The sequence below is a fragment of the Pelobates fuscus genome, chromosome 9 (genome assembly GCF_036172605.1).
Source record: "Pelobates fuscus isolate aPelFus1 chromosome 9, aPelFus1.pri, whole genome shotgun sequence".
In the NCBI taxonomy this organism is placed as follows: Eukaryota; Metazoa; Chordata; class Amphibia; order Anura; family Pelobatidae; genus Pelobates; species Pelobates fuscus.
Window position 1 is genome coordinate 49,711,774 of NC_086325.1, and position 16,906 is coordinate 49,728,679.

A 16,906-nucleotide genomic window follows, 5' to 3' on the forward strand; every position below is an offset into this window, starting at 1 on the left:
TAGGCCTAAATATTTTTTTCCTAATTCGTAACCTCAACTTTTCAACTCAGGACAGCTTACTGTTTATTAAATGAATCCCTAAATGTAGGTATGTCTCTGCTCAGAATAACTAGCTGCCGAAAAAAACGGTGAGGAGGATGATCAAAGTCGTGATCGTACGAGGGGGGCAATCACTATGGAAACCAATTAAATCAGCAGACATATGGTGACCACTCCATATTTCTAACTATGCACCACTTTTCAGATTCCGACACTTTGATAAGTCTCCCTCACTGCTTTGCAAGTATAAATAGCACTAAATTAAGTCATGTCTGTGTGTGGAATACAGCATACAAATAAGTGCTTAGCTAGAACCCGCTCCAACCCCCTCTATTCTGGTTTGGCATATACAGAAAGAACTAAATCAGTTTTTCCACTTCTTAAACCATGGCTCATTTCATTGAGGTGTGGTGTCTTGGAATCCATGTCTTCAATATTTAGATACTATTTACTATGTAAACTAGTAACATGTTAAGTTGATGAACACTCTTCTGCCAATTCCTCTTTTTGGTAAAACACAACTTAATATCGAACGGAATTTCTAACAAATTCTACATAGAATTTACAGTGTTAACAGAGCTACACAAAACCGCTATCTTTGCAGATTAAATTGCAGAATGGCAAAGCACCATGGACTTGTGGTCCACATACATACGCAGTGCCAAGTATAATGACTGCAAAATGTAAACTAACGTAAAGACACTGCAATAACAAACAAATTGTTACCATATGCAAATTAATATCCTCCACCGTAGCCAAAAGTGAAGTCGGAATTTAGGGGCACGTACAGACAGTTTGAAAAGTTCCGTTGTAACACAACAAACATTTGATTGTACACCCAGCTATCTGTTCACACTTGCATAAGGGCAGATTGTAAAGCAGTGATATCACTATAAAGTTTGATATTTTATTAAATATTGGCCATATTATTTATACTTATTTTTTTAAATTGTTGTCGCTGCAGTTCTTTGGCATTTATACTTTTTTACAACAATTTTTGGTTGTAAAATTGTTGTAAAAAAGTATAAAGTACAGAGATCTTGTTCCTCTCATCAGGAACAACAAGATTGCTATCTTACCAACTGCAAAGCATCATTTGTAGCCGTTAAAGTACATAGATAGGTATAGAGGCAAAGACAGAAAAGGTAACCCTGGGGGTGGGGGGAAATGGCGCTGGGAATTTTCTCTCTTCATTACTGAATTTTCTTATTGAAAGCCAGCTTTCGCATCACCTTGTCAAAACTCTCAATTACCTTAGAGAACAAAACATTAGCCACATAATGAGATCTGCACACAATCCTATGTTTGAAAAACCCTCACCTGTATTGTTCAAACATTTACCCTTGATTGAAAGCATTAGGACAAATTGCCCTGGAGTGTATCGGTGTGTAATAGTGTCCTATGTAACAGATGGGTAATATCCGAACTGCTCACGGTCAAATGACAAACTACTTGGCTATCAAAAAAATGTGCAGTTTTTATCCCCAGTATTCCTGCAATATTGTATAACACAGAAGTCCTTGTGGATCAAGTGTTTTCTTCTTCGTTGAAATTTTGTGACAAATAAAGGCACCCTCTTCCGATGTTCAATTTTATTTTGGCAACAATCATATGTAGGGACTAAGAAGAGGGTTGCGCGACTTTCTGATCATCATGTCAGTGCTTCATCCCAAAATCGTTTGGATGCATATACATATGTTCTCCAGAATCAAGGATACTTTTCTAATAGTGTAAAATGCATTCACTTCCTTTACAGAACTGTAAATATGATCGTTTTTAGGAATTATATAAGAAAATCTATTCTTCCATTTAGGCTCCAAATAATAGCTATAAATAAATTTGGATTACTTGTTCCTATAAATAGCATAGTCTGTTTGATGTAATACCCCGTCCCGTGTATCTTGTCTTTAAATGAGGTATTCAACCAATTCGCCATCTGTAACATCTTGCGTAAGCTGTGGGAGTGGGTTCTTTCTTTCCAAAGTACTGGACTGAAAAACTGTGTCTGAAAATCAAAAATATAGACTGGTAAAAAGCCATATTTCAATAGTAAATGTAAACATTTTATACTATTTTTCTATTCGCATGCATGAATCAAGATATAACATCCAAAGAGGACTGAATGTTACAGCTATAAAAATAGGATTCTATTAAATAAAAATATTGTAAAGGAACATTATTAGCCATTACCTGTTCTGTCTGAGCTATACATGGGGCTTGGAGTGGCCAGTCGCACTGGTGGGCCAGGAGATGCACTCACAGAAGGATTTTTATTCTGCTCGCTATTCCGATCTGTTTGCGTGCAGCAATCTCGGCTACCGGTCTTTGAGTGCCCAGGTAGAAGTGGTGTGGATGGAAGGACCGGTGATGGAGTAGATGAAATGGACTCAGAGCGGTATTCTGTTGCCAAGAGAACTCCTGTATGAGGATAAGAGGAGCAACATGTGTTATTGCATATTGTACGGTTTCCGGGTGAATATCTATCTATTATTTATTTAGTTTTTAAAAGCAGTGTAACGCTTACCCAAGCTGCCCTTCCAGTTCTTGTCCTCTCTCTTTTCTTCCAAAATGGGGGTATTAGTCAGTGTTGAGGAGTGAGATAACAGCCCAGATCCAGCATTAGAAATGGACATAAGTGACTTGGATGGTCGCATGGAGGAGGGCTGGTCCAGCTTGCTTAGATCTTTGCGGGAGCGTTGCTGAAGAACTTTAATCATTGCGTCCTTCTCAATGATCTGGGCATGAAGTGTTTTTATCCTAACAGGCAGAGAAACACAGCATTTTAAATTATAAACTACATGATTAAGGCGATGCCTCATATACCACTCTTGGTGGTGTGACTGGTGGCAGTGTGTTAGTGCTTAAAGGGACACTATAGTCACCTGAACAACTTTAGCTTAATGAAGCAGTTTTGGTGTATAGAACATGCCCCTGCAGCCTCACTGCTCAATCCTCTGCCATTTAGGAGTTAAATCCCTTTGTTTATGAACCCTAGTCACACCTCCCTGCATGTGACTTGCACATCCTTCCATAAACACTTCCTGTAAAGAGAGCCCTATTTAGGCTTTCTTTATTGCAAGTTCTGTTTAATTAAGATTTTCTTATCCCCGCTATGTTAATAGCTTGCTAGACCCTGCAAGAGCCTCCTGTATGTGATTAAAGTTCAATTTAGAGATTGAGATACAATTATTTAAGGTAAATTACATCTGTTTGAAAGTGAAACCAGTTTTTATTTCATGCAGGCTCTGTCAATCAAAGCCAGGGGAGGTGTGGCTAGGGCTGCATAAACAGAAACAAAGTGATTTAACTCCTAAATGACAGTGAATTGAGCAGTGAAATTGCAGGGGAATGATTTATACACTAAAACTGCTTTATTTAGCTAAAGTAATTTAGGTGACTATAGTGTTTATTTAACCATGTAAAGCAATGACATGCTTGTTCTGAATTGTTCTGGCTGGTACGGAATTCTAGGCACTGAAGTTCAATGGAAGCTGGAGGCCACGGTTAGGCAACTGTTGACCTCAAGTTTCCCAACTGCGGGCCTTGCGCTTTTGTTTGGACTACAACTCTCACAATTCTTTGCCAGGTGAAATAATACAAAAAACTGATTAGCGTTGACGGTCATGATTTTCATAGTGTATCCTATTTCTCAAGTATTATTTTAGTGCATGTGAAATTCACCTCTACCTTAATGCTTTCAAAATCATACACCCCAGGTGCTATGAGAATGTGATCAAGCTTAAGTTAATACAAATATACCAGTAGCTAGTGGTGAACCATCTCTCACCTGCCCTCCATGTCAACACAGCGTCTGTTGGCCAACAAAATCTCTTCTTCCTCTTTTTGGATCCGGGCCTCAAGGCTGGTATCAAAACTCCCGGTCGGAGAATGGCTTATCGATGATGTGTCTCTAAAATTCACAGAAAACAAAGGGAATTAGGGCAGGTCTATAATCAGAGGCATTTATCTTAATTATTCATTAAATCAGACAAAGGAATACTGGAAGTCATATTGTTGCCAAATAAAAAAAACAATAAGCTGTTCAAATATTGGCAATCAAGACTCTATTATAATTATCAAAACATCATACTACATAAACAACCATTTATTCATGACAATAATGTAATCACATTTGTAAATAATAGTTCTGACCATGTTTATAAATCAATGTCTTAACTCATTATCCATCCATTAAATAGTTTACTTTTAACATACACTTACATTGGCAGAGTTTTGTCAAAATTAAAGTAGGCAACCTTCGGCACTCCAGATGTTGTGGACTACACCTCCCACAATGCTCTACTGCAGGCATAGGCAACCTTCGGCACTCCAGATGTTACGGACTACACCTCCCATGATGCTTTGCCAGCATTATGGGTGTAAGAGCATTATGGGGGATGTAGTCCACAACATCTGGAGTGCCAAAGGTTGCCGATCCCTGCTCTACTGTAATAAATCTGCAATTCACTTGTATTTAATATCATCATCAGAAAATATAATGAGCCACACAAGCTTAGTGGCTCCCTTCAGACAGCTAATCTAAATATCCCCAAATCCCCTACTTAGCAAGAGTTTATGGGAGATGTACTGCACTCCACTAAAACAAAGTAAAGACCAGAATTTGATTAAGGAAACTGCCTGGTTGTTGCAAGGTTGCGGTTAATGTGGGACACTCAAAGGTAAGTCAAGTAATTTTTTATGTCTGCATATCTACATCGTCATCATAATAATAACCGCAATAAGGGCTTCAGTCAACCAGACATTCTTAAAATATCAATAAAGAATCAGAAACAGACTTCTAAGTCGTATATCGAGCAAAAAAAAAAAAAAAGTTGACGTGTAACTGATTAGTGAGAGGTTAAATTACACAAGCAATGCAGTTTTACAACTATGAGCTCTTCAAACTGGGATATCTAGTGAATTCCAACACACAGCCTGAGAAGTGCACACAAGCACAGATAAGATAAGTGTGGAATGCATACACAGCACACCCATCTCATTAGGGACTTGGCCAACTAGACACATTTTCCACTATGGGACAGCGTGGGAAGGCTTAGTGTCCAGCTAACACCTGCAGCTTCTGTCATGTTTTTTTTCTTTTTTTTTTTTTTTTATTGTCTAGAAGATAAAATGTTTTTTTTCTCACAATGGTGAAATGGTGGACATTCACCGTTATAATGTGTGACAATATACACGATTAGAAATTAGGATTATAAATGTTTATTAAAGAGGGCTATGATGAATAATTAGCACCATCAATTGAGGAAGCAATAAGCATGCGTGAAATGTATATTTCTAAACCATTGTTAGCTACAATGCGACAAGTGCAGGATGTTGGGCATGCGTCATGTCACAAACTGCAGCTCCTGTCAATATCACGTAACCAGCACTGGAGCACGGTAAACCATTAACCAGAATAGTGTGGCAGAATGGAACTCCTACCAATATCTTGTGGCCTGTGCACATAGTTGGCAGATTAAAAGGAGACTTGTGTTGCAGACTGCGGCTACTATCTATATCCCATGACCTGTAAAAGAAGCTGGGAAGTGACCCACATTGCAGAATGCAACTCCTATTATATATAGATCACATGACAACCAAAAGAAGCGGTCAGTCTGCTAAGAGACCCACGTTGCAGGCTGAGGCTCCTACATATATCATACGGCTATCGTTGGTAGAGAGAAAGAGACTGGTGTTGCACAGTGCAGATCCTACCTATATCACATGATAAGCAAGTGAAATAAGCAAAACAGAGAAGTGGTTGCGGCTCCTTACCATGCCTTTTTCTTTGGGTACATTACTTGTGCCACTTTAATAAATCATGATCTGGATCAATATAGATGGAGTCCTGAATAAATAGGGTTAAATATTCTGGTCTTTCTCTTTATCAGAAAATGTCAGACACTTTTATAACTGTGTCAACCTATTAATGCTCTAAAACATGAAACTTTTTCACCATTAATTTATGCTGCTAACCAGATGATGTATTCTGTGATCTCCAGTGTGTAATATGAATGGTCGAGAGCTGTGATTTTACGATGAAACAGATGTGCTCAATAGAAATCCATTGTCTAAATTGTACAAAATAGACCATCTTTACCTCTGAGCAGCTACAGTGGCAGCAGCATCGAGAGCAAACTGTCTCATGACGCTCTCCTCCAAGTACTTCTGTTCCCATTTGGTCATGTCTGCTTCAAGGGCAAGTACCCGCTCTTCCTTCTCTCGGAGAAGCTCCATAAGAGCGGAGGCATTGTACTCCGAAACATTGGCAGACTGTGAATTCCCCTGGCGCTACAAAACAGGAAGGAAAACAGTTTTCATTTTGCTTATTTATAGAGTGTTTTATAAAATATGACTCCAATAGGACACAATGCATGTAAACACATACTGCTTTATGTGCCTGAGGAACAGATCATATTTTTATATTAAGTACTGCCTGACAGCTGATATCACACTGTGCAAATAAAACCAGACTACACATTCTGACTGGACAATGCACTTTGCAGGACTTCTTATCCCATTATAGTGTCAGGATTTACATACACTGTTTAACTCGAGAAGTTAAGAAGTTAAGTTAAAATGCTCTGACAAATCAGTTGCCTGTTAGTGTGGGAGAGGCCCAGAACACCCACCAATCCCAGGCAAGAAATGTATGTAACGGTGCTGCCCAATGATTATATAAACAGTTTAAGCACAAAAATCATCTTAAAGTAATCATTCCCACCACCATAACAACTTCATTTACATTTTGAGTGCAGAAGTGACCAGATTACCTTCAGGTGTTAAACGGTTTAAACCCAAAGCTGGACCTTCAATGCCCGACACAGCTGTCCCCTGGCTTCCATCATCTCTGTCTATGTGTGTGAGTTTTTCTGTGTGTGTGTATGTATGTGTATATATATATATATATATATATATATTATGAATTCACAAAAGTAAAACCTAAACTGCCACTTCTGCTTAGAAAAAGAACATATTTTTGTTTTGTTGCGAAGTTGTCCTTCTCTTGTTAAAAACTAAGATTAGTTCTATTAAGCCAGGAGCTTTTATGCATCAGACGAACAGATTTTAAGTGATGTCCATGCAAGGGGTTATTTGTGTAGAGTATTAGGAAGTAGAACAATGGGTCTTTGACATTGAGAAGAGACTGAGTTCGTTAAAATTCCTCTCCACATGTGTGCCGGACACAGCATGCAGTGTGCTCCCGCGCCTGAAGGAGCAGCCAGAGGGGACTTGATTTAGACTCATTTTCCTTCTGGACACAACACACAAGCAAGGCGATTGTGTTGGTTTCCCTCGGCAGGAGCCGCTGACCACAGTTCACCTCAGTAACTGCAGTTGTTTTTTAATTTCTCAGGGTGATTGGAAGACTGGGGGTTTGTAACAACCTGACTGTGCAAATACTCTCGGAGAAATGTGCATGCACAGCACTATTACAGGGTGATAGAAGGGCCCACATACACAGCTAAATTTATACTGGCTATTTCTGGACTGGCTGCAGTATAGAGCCCCCTGTATAACAGTATGTTTGGGTAGGTTAAAATATATATTGGGTTATTCATTTGGGAATTGCAGAATAAACTTCATTTAGATTCTTTTGCCCCGCAAAAATTTTTTTTTTTTTTTTTTTTTTAAAAACATTTCAATTGTTGGGTGAAATTAGCCAAGCTGGAATAAATTCACACACTCAGCTCTTTGAGCCCAGAGGAAATAAAATTCCCTTAATTCTCCACAATTCCTAGCAAAGTGCAGGCTCTGCTATCAGAATGTTTACAATAACAATTTAGGTGTATTATGCAGTCTAGTATCAGTGACATGTTACTGGAACTATACTATATACTGGGGGTAAATAAGTGTTATTTATTTCTTTGTATGCAATTAATGCCAAGACTATATGCAGTGTTTGAGTTCAGTGTTTGATAGGGTACCTAATATTTCACAGCCTTCCATGCCACAGAGTAACCAATGGGTTAATTTTCAAAATGGCCACTTAGAAGCATGGAGAGTAAGCGAGAGTAAGCATAATTACCCCTATCAAGTGGTCGGGCTAATTCATTCAAATGGTAGCTTAAGAAAGAGGACAGGAAGGTTTAGGACAGGGTTTATTTGCGGCCATGACATAAAACACTTAAGACGCAACAGAAACAAATCACAATTAAAATAGCATTTTGGCTTCCTATATATTTTAAATCTGAATAAATCCCATATAAATAAATCAAGTTCCCAGTAAGGAGAAAATAACTTGTAACTTAACACCTTCAGGACAACGATTTAGACAAATCCTATGATTTGACTATCTCTGTGGAGAAACAAAATTTTTAGGACCCACATAAACAATAGTTTCCTAGTTACTGTATCCATTCTAACCATACAAAGATACAAACCAAAACAAGAAGAGGTGCATGATGGGAAGTATCATTCAATACAAGATACAGATATGGAAAGGAATATTTGATCGTAAAAAAATTTCAGCTCCTAGAATGCAGAGTTACCAAGGGAATTCTCCATAATTCTGATCCATTTATTCATTTAAAAAAAAAACACAAAAAAAAACACTCCCAGGCTCCCATGGCAGAGAGGTCCACCTACCTGCTGCATACGTAGAGATTCCAGCTCTCTCTCCAGCCTGGTTCTTAGTCGATGTTCCAACTGCTCCCGCTTCTCGCAGGCGGCCTGTAACTGAGCCAGGGCTTGTTGCATTTTTTCTACTTTGTCCACGTAGACCTGCTTTTTCTTCAGCTGTAATAAAGAAGATAGCAGAGGCTTAGGATTCTGTTGACTATTTATCTCAGACATTAGGGAAGATGCTTATCAACATTTTGCCACCTTATATAAAGAGAAAATTGGAGGAGACCCTAATGTTCTTTTGTATCTGTCTTTAACTTCATCAAATCAGATAAAATGCCAGATAAAATTTTTAATTATTGGCCCAAAAGGGGTTATGAGAACCAAAGGTTAGAAAAAGACTGCCCTGGGGGGCAGGGCCGACCGTCGAGCTGAAAGGAAGCCATCTCATGCAGCTCCGGTCCTGAGCCTGAAAAAAACACTGATTTATCGCTCATAAACCGACCATCTTTCCCTCAAATTAATATATATAAACAGGGGAACCAGTAAGCATTATAAAAAGACCAGACGGTAGCTGAAGACTCCACAAATATAAGGCATATGAAGCCTTGGGCCAACTTGATGGCATGAGCCTGTGGCCTATTACTGAAGCTGGAAAGGCTCAACACACGCTTCATGAACTAACATAATCTGAAGGGACCTGTCTTCCCCAATTTGCAAACAGCGACCAAAGAGGCCATGCTGCGACCCCTTTGTATGAGGTTTTTACAAATACCAATTGTACAGCGCTACGGAATTTGCTGGCGCTATATAAATAATCAAATAATACAGTACTGCTATGTCCATTTATCTTAGCTGCTGTATAGCAAATTAACACTGCATTGAAACATTTCCTAACAAGAGAAGTGGGGAATTAGATGTGAATTTAACACTTTGGCCTATATCCCCCCCCCCCCCCCCCCCCCCGATATGGGGGAGATTTATCAAAGCAGTATGTGTGGTGCTTAAATGTACTAAAGGTGTTGCAATTACCATGGAAACCAGCAGAACAAGCAAGCACATTCCACTGACGACTACTACTCCTCCTTTTGGTAAATCTCCTTCATTGCTCCCTCTTAGCTAGAAAATGAATGGTTGCATGAGCATCAACAAGACGTGAAAGCTGACATGAGATACCCCTCTAGATGTAGATCCACATTCTTCCTGTTTTGCCAGACTATGGCCTACAAGTTGCAAGGCATTGTGAGAGATGGACTTTTAGAGAGGTAACTGCCTCCCATTCGTGACTTGCATCATAAGTTTGGATTGTTACTGTATATGGGTGATAGTACAGTTTTGTGACAGTCTGTGGCTGTAAAAGCATGATGGGAGGTGGAATGTCAAAATTATCCAATAAGCTACCTGCTGGCCACCCCAGGCTCACATTACAGACATGGCCTGTTCATTCATGCATATGGGAGGCACTCTGCCACCATACCAGTTTGGTCACATTTTACAATTTCACATTTTAGCAATACAGGAGGCCAGCCTAGAACTCTGCTGACAATAATGTCGTCAGCAGGTGAATACTTATTTACATCACACACATAGCCTGTTCACACATGCATATGGGAGGCACACCACCACCATACTAGTTTGATCACATTTCACAAATTCTCTTTTCCTTACACCTTCCTTTTTCCTTGTAGACTATCCAGACAAACTGCCTTTAAATATCAGCATTGTTTTTTTCTTTGTCCAAAAGCACAAGGAGAGTTAAAAAAAACAACAACTGTTATTCAATCTACGGGGAGGTTATAACCTACATATCAGACAAATACAGCATATTATAGAAGGGATGGGACGCACAAGTATTCATTTTTTATTATTCTGCAAGATATGGTATCCCAAATATTTATTTTTGGCTCATTTCACAGTACACAAGAGAGCCCAGTATATAAATGGTTAAAGTTATGTGCACAATTTAGTCTGTAAACAGTGGGGAACTGAAAAGAGAATATTCTCCAACTCAGCTGATTTCCATATTGGATATTCCGTCCTAAATATTGGAAGTCCTGTACCAATTCGCAGTTTAGTTAATAAACCCCAGGCTTTTTCTAGAGCTGTTTATAGAATGTTTCCACTATGCAAAGAATCCCATATATCCCAAGCCCTTGCCTAGCAGAGGCCCTTTCAGATTGTACTTGACAGAGCTATGAGAGGCATCCCCTCTGTTTATACTGACTGCTTCATATACCTCTTATGGTATAAGGATGGTCAGCAGTACCTACTCCACAGTGCACCACACTGCAGGGCCTTAAAGGGACACTCCAGGCACCCAGACCACTTCTGCTCATTGGAGTGGTCTGGGTGCCAACTCCCACTACTCTTAACCATGCAAGTGTAATTATTGCAGTTTTTCATAAACTGCAATAATTACCTTGCAGGGTTAACTCCACCTCGAGTGGCTGTCTAATGATTTTTCAATGCTTTCCTATGGGGAGACGTAATGCGCATGCGCGGCACTGGAGTTTCCCTTTAAATTGTTCTTAGACTAATACTCTAATTACTCAGGTGATGGGAGTTACATTCTACCAAAGATTTGGGCAGGCTGTGTCTGTAATACTGAATATATATTTAACCCTTCCATAGGTTATTTGCAACCAAAATTTCAAACTAATTGGTTATTACAAGATTTCTCAACATGTCCTTAACCCCTTAAGGACCAAACTTCTGGAATAAAAGGGAATCATGACATGTCACACGTCATGTGTCCTTAAGGGGTTAAAGGAACACTGTACTCCCAATAGCCACCACAGCTCATTGTAGGGGTTGTTATGAACAACAAGGTGAGCAGGGAGATGGTGGCCCTACACTATTAGGCAATCAATGCCGTCCTTTTTTGCTGGAATTGTGCTTGATAAAGCCGGAATAATAAAATATAAATGTAATATTTCCCCATTATCAGTTGAAGATAATAAAGCAGTTTAGAAAAAAAAATGGGGGATGGCACCCATAGGCTTTGAGCACCATAACCACTACAAAGAGATGCAGTAGTTATGGTGCTTAGAGGGCCACTTTATTTTTGGCTACGTTTGCTGTTTTTCTTCATCCACTTATTCTCTTGTGGAAAAAAAAAATCAATAAAGATTTTTCAGCAAAAAAATAAATAAAAAGTTACAATTGTGTTTCTGTCTCAGCAATAGATTATTGGTGTGTATCTTTGCACATACATGCTGTTTTACACCTACAGATACCTGGAAATGATCATAGTGAGGACATGCTCTGGAAGATGGTGAGGTTCTAACACAGTTAGTGAGCTTTATTTTGATAGAAAATAGGAACATGGTACGCACAAAACTAAATCACGCATTGCATGTAACCGTGAATGATTGCTGCTAGCAACTTGGGAAGGCCTAGGAAAGTTTAGTGACTTTTTTAGAGCAGATATGCCGTCCGGATTGCAAATCTTAAGGGTTGTGCTATGTTTTATAGAATAATATACCGGTATATATATATTTTTTTTTAATTCCTCATGTTTTTTCATCTTTTGTATGTCTTAGCATACCATACAGATGGATATATCCCCAGAATGCCAAAAAGTTTGCATAGCATTCTAAGTACACATGTGCTTGTACGCCATTTGTCTGCAGGTGCTGGAGCACACGTGTAGAATAATAGGGTATTGATATTGCCATGGAGACACGTGCTGTAGATGCAAATGTGTTTTCAGTTACTTCTGCTTCTCTGTTCACCCGGTAGACTGTCCAATAGCATTTAATGGCATATGGAATTGAAGAATTTTCTAACTTAAGATCAGATAAATTACATTTTATCAAATCGTTTTAAACAAAACCATTTGACCATGGAACAGGGTGGAAACGCATGAACAACAAGTGCATTTATGTTTGCACAGCCTGCAATACAATCACTTTAAAAATGTTGGAACCAATATTATTTCTAGCCGCAATGCAAGCAAATGTATGAATAAAGTTATTTAGATTAACGTGTTATTTGCTTGCTGCTGGTAACTTGATGGCATGTACACCCTCAAAGCATCTGTTACACCGGGGGTGCCCAGAAGGTAGATCCCCAGATGTTTTAAAACTACAGCGACCATGATGCTATGTCATGCTAGAGGCATGCAAAGCATCATGGGAGTTGTATTTCTTCAACATCTGGGGATCTACCTTTTGGGCATCCCCATGTTACACAATCATGAACACACCACCTAGTCACCAGCAGAAAACAAATAAGACTTTGATCTAAACCTCTTGCTTTATACATTTGCTGTCATCGTGCCTAACAGTGAATGCGTTACAATATTGCATTATGGGATTGCAAAGGATGCACTGTAGGTACGCTCAGAGTCTAGCTGCCAGTACGGTAGTAATTTACAAAGACGGTGCAAATAACTACAGAAAGCGGTTACAAACATGCAGCCCTGCTTCTATTCTCTCTTTTATCCCTGCAGTAATTTTGCTCCTAGCCAGGTGGAATGTTAGAAGCTGCCTGATGTATTCCAGACAGAGAGTAAAATAAAAAAAAATGTTCTATTTTCATCAAGCGAGAATTCCACTTTCCCAGAGCGCGTCTAGGCTTCTTGCGTGTGATGAGTGATTGTGAAGCATTCCCAACGCCACTTAAAGGGAATCTTTCATCACCCCACTGTATAATCATATTTGCGTTTTAAATTAAAAAAAATAAAAGCATTAATTGCCAAAATAGTTCCCGCTACATATAGGTCTGTTTACAGAATTAGCTGGTATTTAGCATTGGAAAGGAAATTCTCTTCTGTACATTCCTGTAACAGCATGCAGTGGACTGCCTATATTCTATTGATTGTAAAACACAGCAGTTACTACACATTGGATAAAGCTAGGTGTAATACGGACTTATTCTGCCGGTTTTGGTTATTTAAGCCTATTTAACATTCGGCAATAAAGGGGTTTGGTTTACTAAACAGCTGATTGTGGTGAATTTAAAAAAAAAAACCTGCACATTTTGTGCAAAGGGTACTCTATTTGAAAAAAAAAAAATCTCCAATTTAACTATAATCATGGCTTGGCTATTTACATTTAAAAAATTGTTGAATACATTCCAAAATCTCAGATTAAATAATTTGATTAACTAATAATTAGAAATGTCTTACGACCATGCTATTTTAACCCATATTTTGAAAGTCAATTCAAGGTTTATCCTTATTTTGGCATTCACTTCCTAAACCGTCGACTGTGATTCCCTTTAAAATAAAATGATCAAACCAGTGGTGGATCCTCACACACACACACTGCACCCCTGACATACACTGCCGCCCTCACTCTCACACTGCAACCTTTACGCAGACACTGCTCACACACACACTGCACCCCTTACACATTGCACCACTCACACACACCACAGTTGCTATGCCATACTACAGACCCATTTCCCAGCAGACCTCAGGTAAGTTGTCAAACTGTACAAAACAAAAAGTAAAGTGCGCTGTGCCTTTAAGACCAGAATTAATTATTTAAATAAGTGAGAATAATATGTGCAATATTATATAGCAAAAAAAAAAAAGTGACCAAGTGCATTTGTGCAAAAACACACTTATAAATGTGTACAAATATTTTGCAAGGATAGTGCAATTTACAACCAAAAATTGTACTTAGCTTTTCCACTTTGGAATATGCCTTTTACTTGTTGATATCAAAAAGGGGGGAAATACACAATCATAGGACAGTATGTTTGTAAAACTGCTCTTAAACGATTTGACTGCTTACTCGGGGGGGTGGGGAGGGGAGTCACGGTGCTATTGACACCATAACCACTACACAGAGCTGCAGTGGTTATTGTGTCTGGATTATTTCTTTAAATAATCTACAAGTGCCCCTCCCAAGATCAGGCTCTGGATCCGCCACTGTATCAAACATTATAATATATATCGATAATGTAGGTATTTTAGCCTACATTTTGCAAACTTCACAGAAAGGATAATAAGGTATAAAGATTTACATTTCACATTAAATATACAAAACGCGTGAATCTCCAAGGTCACAGAAGCTTTAAAAAATACTCACTTCCTCTTCCAGCTTGACCACCTTCGCCTGTGCATTGTTTAGGGCCTGATCCCGAATTTCAATATGTCTCCTTTGGTCTTCGTTAGTGGAGCGTAAAGAGGAAAGCTCCATCTCCAGCTTCTCTTTCTCCCTCTGGATATCCTTATCTAAGAGCAGAAAGGGATTAGTTATTTCAATGGTGAACAGCTCTCAAAATGCACTTTTATTTCAAGTTTAGTGATGCAGTTTATATGTCAAAATGTGCAACAAAACAAATAAATAACTTACAGGATGCAGATCCTCCCATTATAATAACTAGAAGGGTGCTAAAGTGAGAATTAAAGATGAATTTCAAGTTTAAGTTTGAAGTAGGTGAACTGAAAAAATTCTCTGAATTAGCTTTGCTTTCATTCGGCTACTTTGGTCTTGAAAACCACTTTGAATTCACTTTAAAGGCACACTCCGATCACCATAGCAACTTCATCGAATTTAAGTTGTTATGGTGCCAAGAGGTCCCCGGGCGCTTTCTTATCTGTAATGATTAAACCGTTGTCGAATGGTTTAACCCCAAAGGTTGACTCCAGTGCTGGATCTCCATTTGACCCAGCAGCCAATGATTGGCTAGAGCAGTCAGCTGATTTTCTACACTAAATCATACTTTTTTTTTTATTTATGCTCCAGATTGGCATAGAGTGTCAGCTGACCATTCTAGCCAAGAAGCGACGTCAGTGCTCAGTGGCACTCCGCTCTTCCTGAAACTCAATTTCAGAACCCGGATGCCACTGGGGGAACTGGAGATGTGGCGCTGGAGGCAACCTTTAGGTAAGAAAGGGCCCATGGGCCTCGGTGCACCATAACAAGATCATTTCGATTAAGTGGCTATTATGACCGGAGTGTTCCTTTAAATTTTCACTTTAGTAAATAACCCTGTATGTATCTCCCAATTGTCCAGAATTGGGAAGGACACCCCATATGTCAGAAACAAGTAAATATGCACACATGTTACGCCCTACAAGTCGGCCATCAGTCAAGGAGGTGCTCCGTGTAAATCCAACCTGAGCAATGGAGAAAATAGAAAACTCTGGCTACTCTCCAAGATTCAGATGGTGTAAATTTGTTCAAAGATAATCCACCCCACCAAACAATGCAATATTTCGGCATGATTAAGGCTCTTGGGAGCCAAAATGTAGCATTGTTTGGTGGGGTTGTTTACCCTTGAATAAACTTACACCATCGGAATCATGGAGAGTAGCCCGTGTTCTCCATTCACTCCATAGATAGATCATGTCCAGTAAACCCTGGAGAATTCTCTGGTTGTCCAAATTTTGGTGATGTCAATAACATGTATCCAGAAAGTCCTACACATAAACCTCATAACATGCCAATATTTCTGCCCATGCATTCGCCCATGCTGCCTTTGGGGTCTTGCCAACTGGGCTGCCAGTCCAACACTAATGAAGGCCAGATTGACATGCCACCTTTATGGGATGTACACATCCAGCCACTACATCTCTGTCCCTCCTCTCACTCTAACACACTTCTTAATGTTAAAAGGTATGCAAACGATCATTACAGCTCCTAATATCACTAGGAAGATCAAATGCAGAATGCGGTGTATCCATTTTAAAGCTTTATAGTCATACTGCTTTCCAATAAATTATTTTGAATAAGTGTGTATTTGTCTACTGGTTTGTATTTATTTATTTTCTAAATAGCCATGTTGATTATCAGAACATGCCATTTTCTTTTTAAACGTTTGCCATTTTTAACAGATGTGAGTAAAGTCCGTTTTATTAAAGAAGCAGTGGATTTCACTAGCGTGAAGTAACGTCCGTGGCAATGTTCCCAGAGAAGCAAGGGATGAAGGATAAGTTACACGATAGCATGATCTGAATTGGGAAAAAGAGAAGACTGAACGGTGATGTGAGAAACACTGCTTTTCAGAATGGGGAGTAGATGCCTGGGATAACCTACCGGCAGACGCAATTAAAGCTATACAAAGTATATGTATTCAAGAGCACTCTGTATGAAACAAAGCTTATCTTTGAATATTCCCATAATGGGCAGATCATACGTTTTATGTGCTCTTAGCCGTTGTTTCTAAGTTGTTTCTAAGAGTCTAGCAGGTAAGTAGTAAAATATGCAACACTCTTGCTGTTGGGACTTAACTTACTGGAGGATGCTTCACCAGTTAGAAGCATACAGGAAAATAGGACTATGGTATTCTTTACTAGAACTTCTGATGACTCCATCTCCCATTTATTGCAATTGGCCTGCAAAGG

At 39.1% G+C, this 16,906-nt stretch overlaps 1 protein-coding gene across 2 annotated transcripts in view; it reads right to left on the minus strand.

Annotated features, from left to right (window-relative positions):
• Positions 1-934: 934 nt before the first annotated feature.
• AMOT (angiomotin) overlaps positions 935-16,906 on the minus strand; it is a 118,452-nt gene continuing 102,480 nt past the window's right edge. For both annotated transcript variants that reach the window (XM_063431943.1, XM_063431942.1), the window contains exons 7-13: positions 14,646-14,791; positions 8,629-8,778; positions 6,140-6,330; positions 3,827-3,949; positions 2,564-2,796; positions 2,230-2,457; positions 935-2,044 (exon numbers count right to left, since the gene is read on the minus strand). In XM_063431943.1, the coding sequence (XP_063288013.1) occupies positions 1,947-2,044; positions 2,230-2,457; positions 2,564-2,796; positions 3,827-3,949; positions 6,140-6,330; positions 8,629-8,778; positions 14,646-14,791 (1,169 nt within the window). In that variant the 3' untranslated portion in view covers positions 935-1,946. The remainder of the gene's footprint in view (positions 2,045-2,229; positions 2,458-2,563; positions 2,797-3,826; positions 3,950-6,139; positions 6,331-8,628; positions 8,779-14,645; positions 14,792-16,906) is intronic.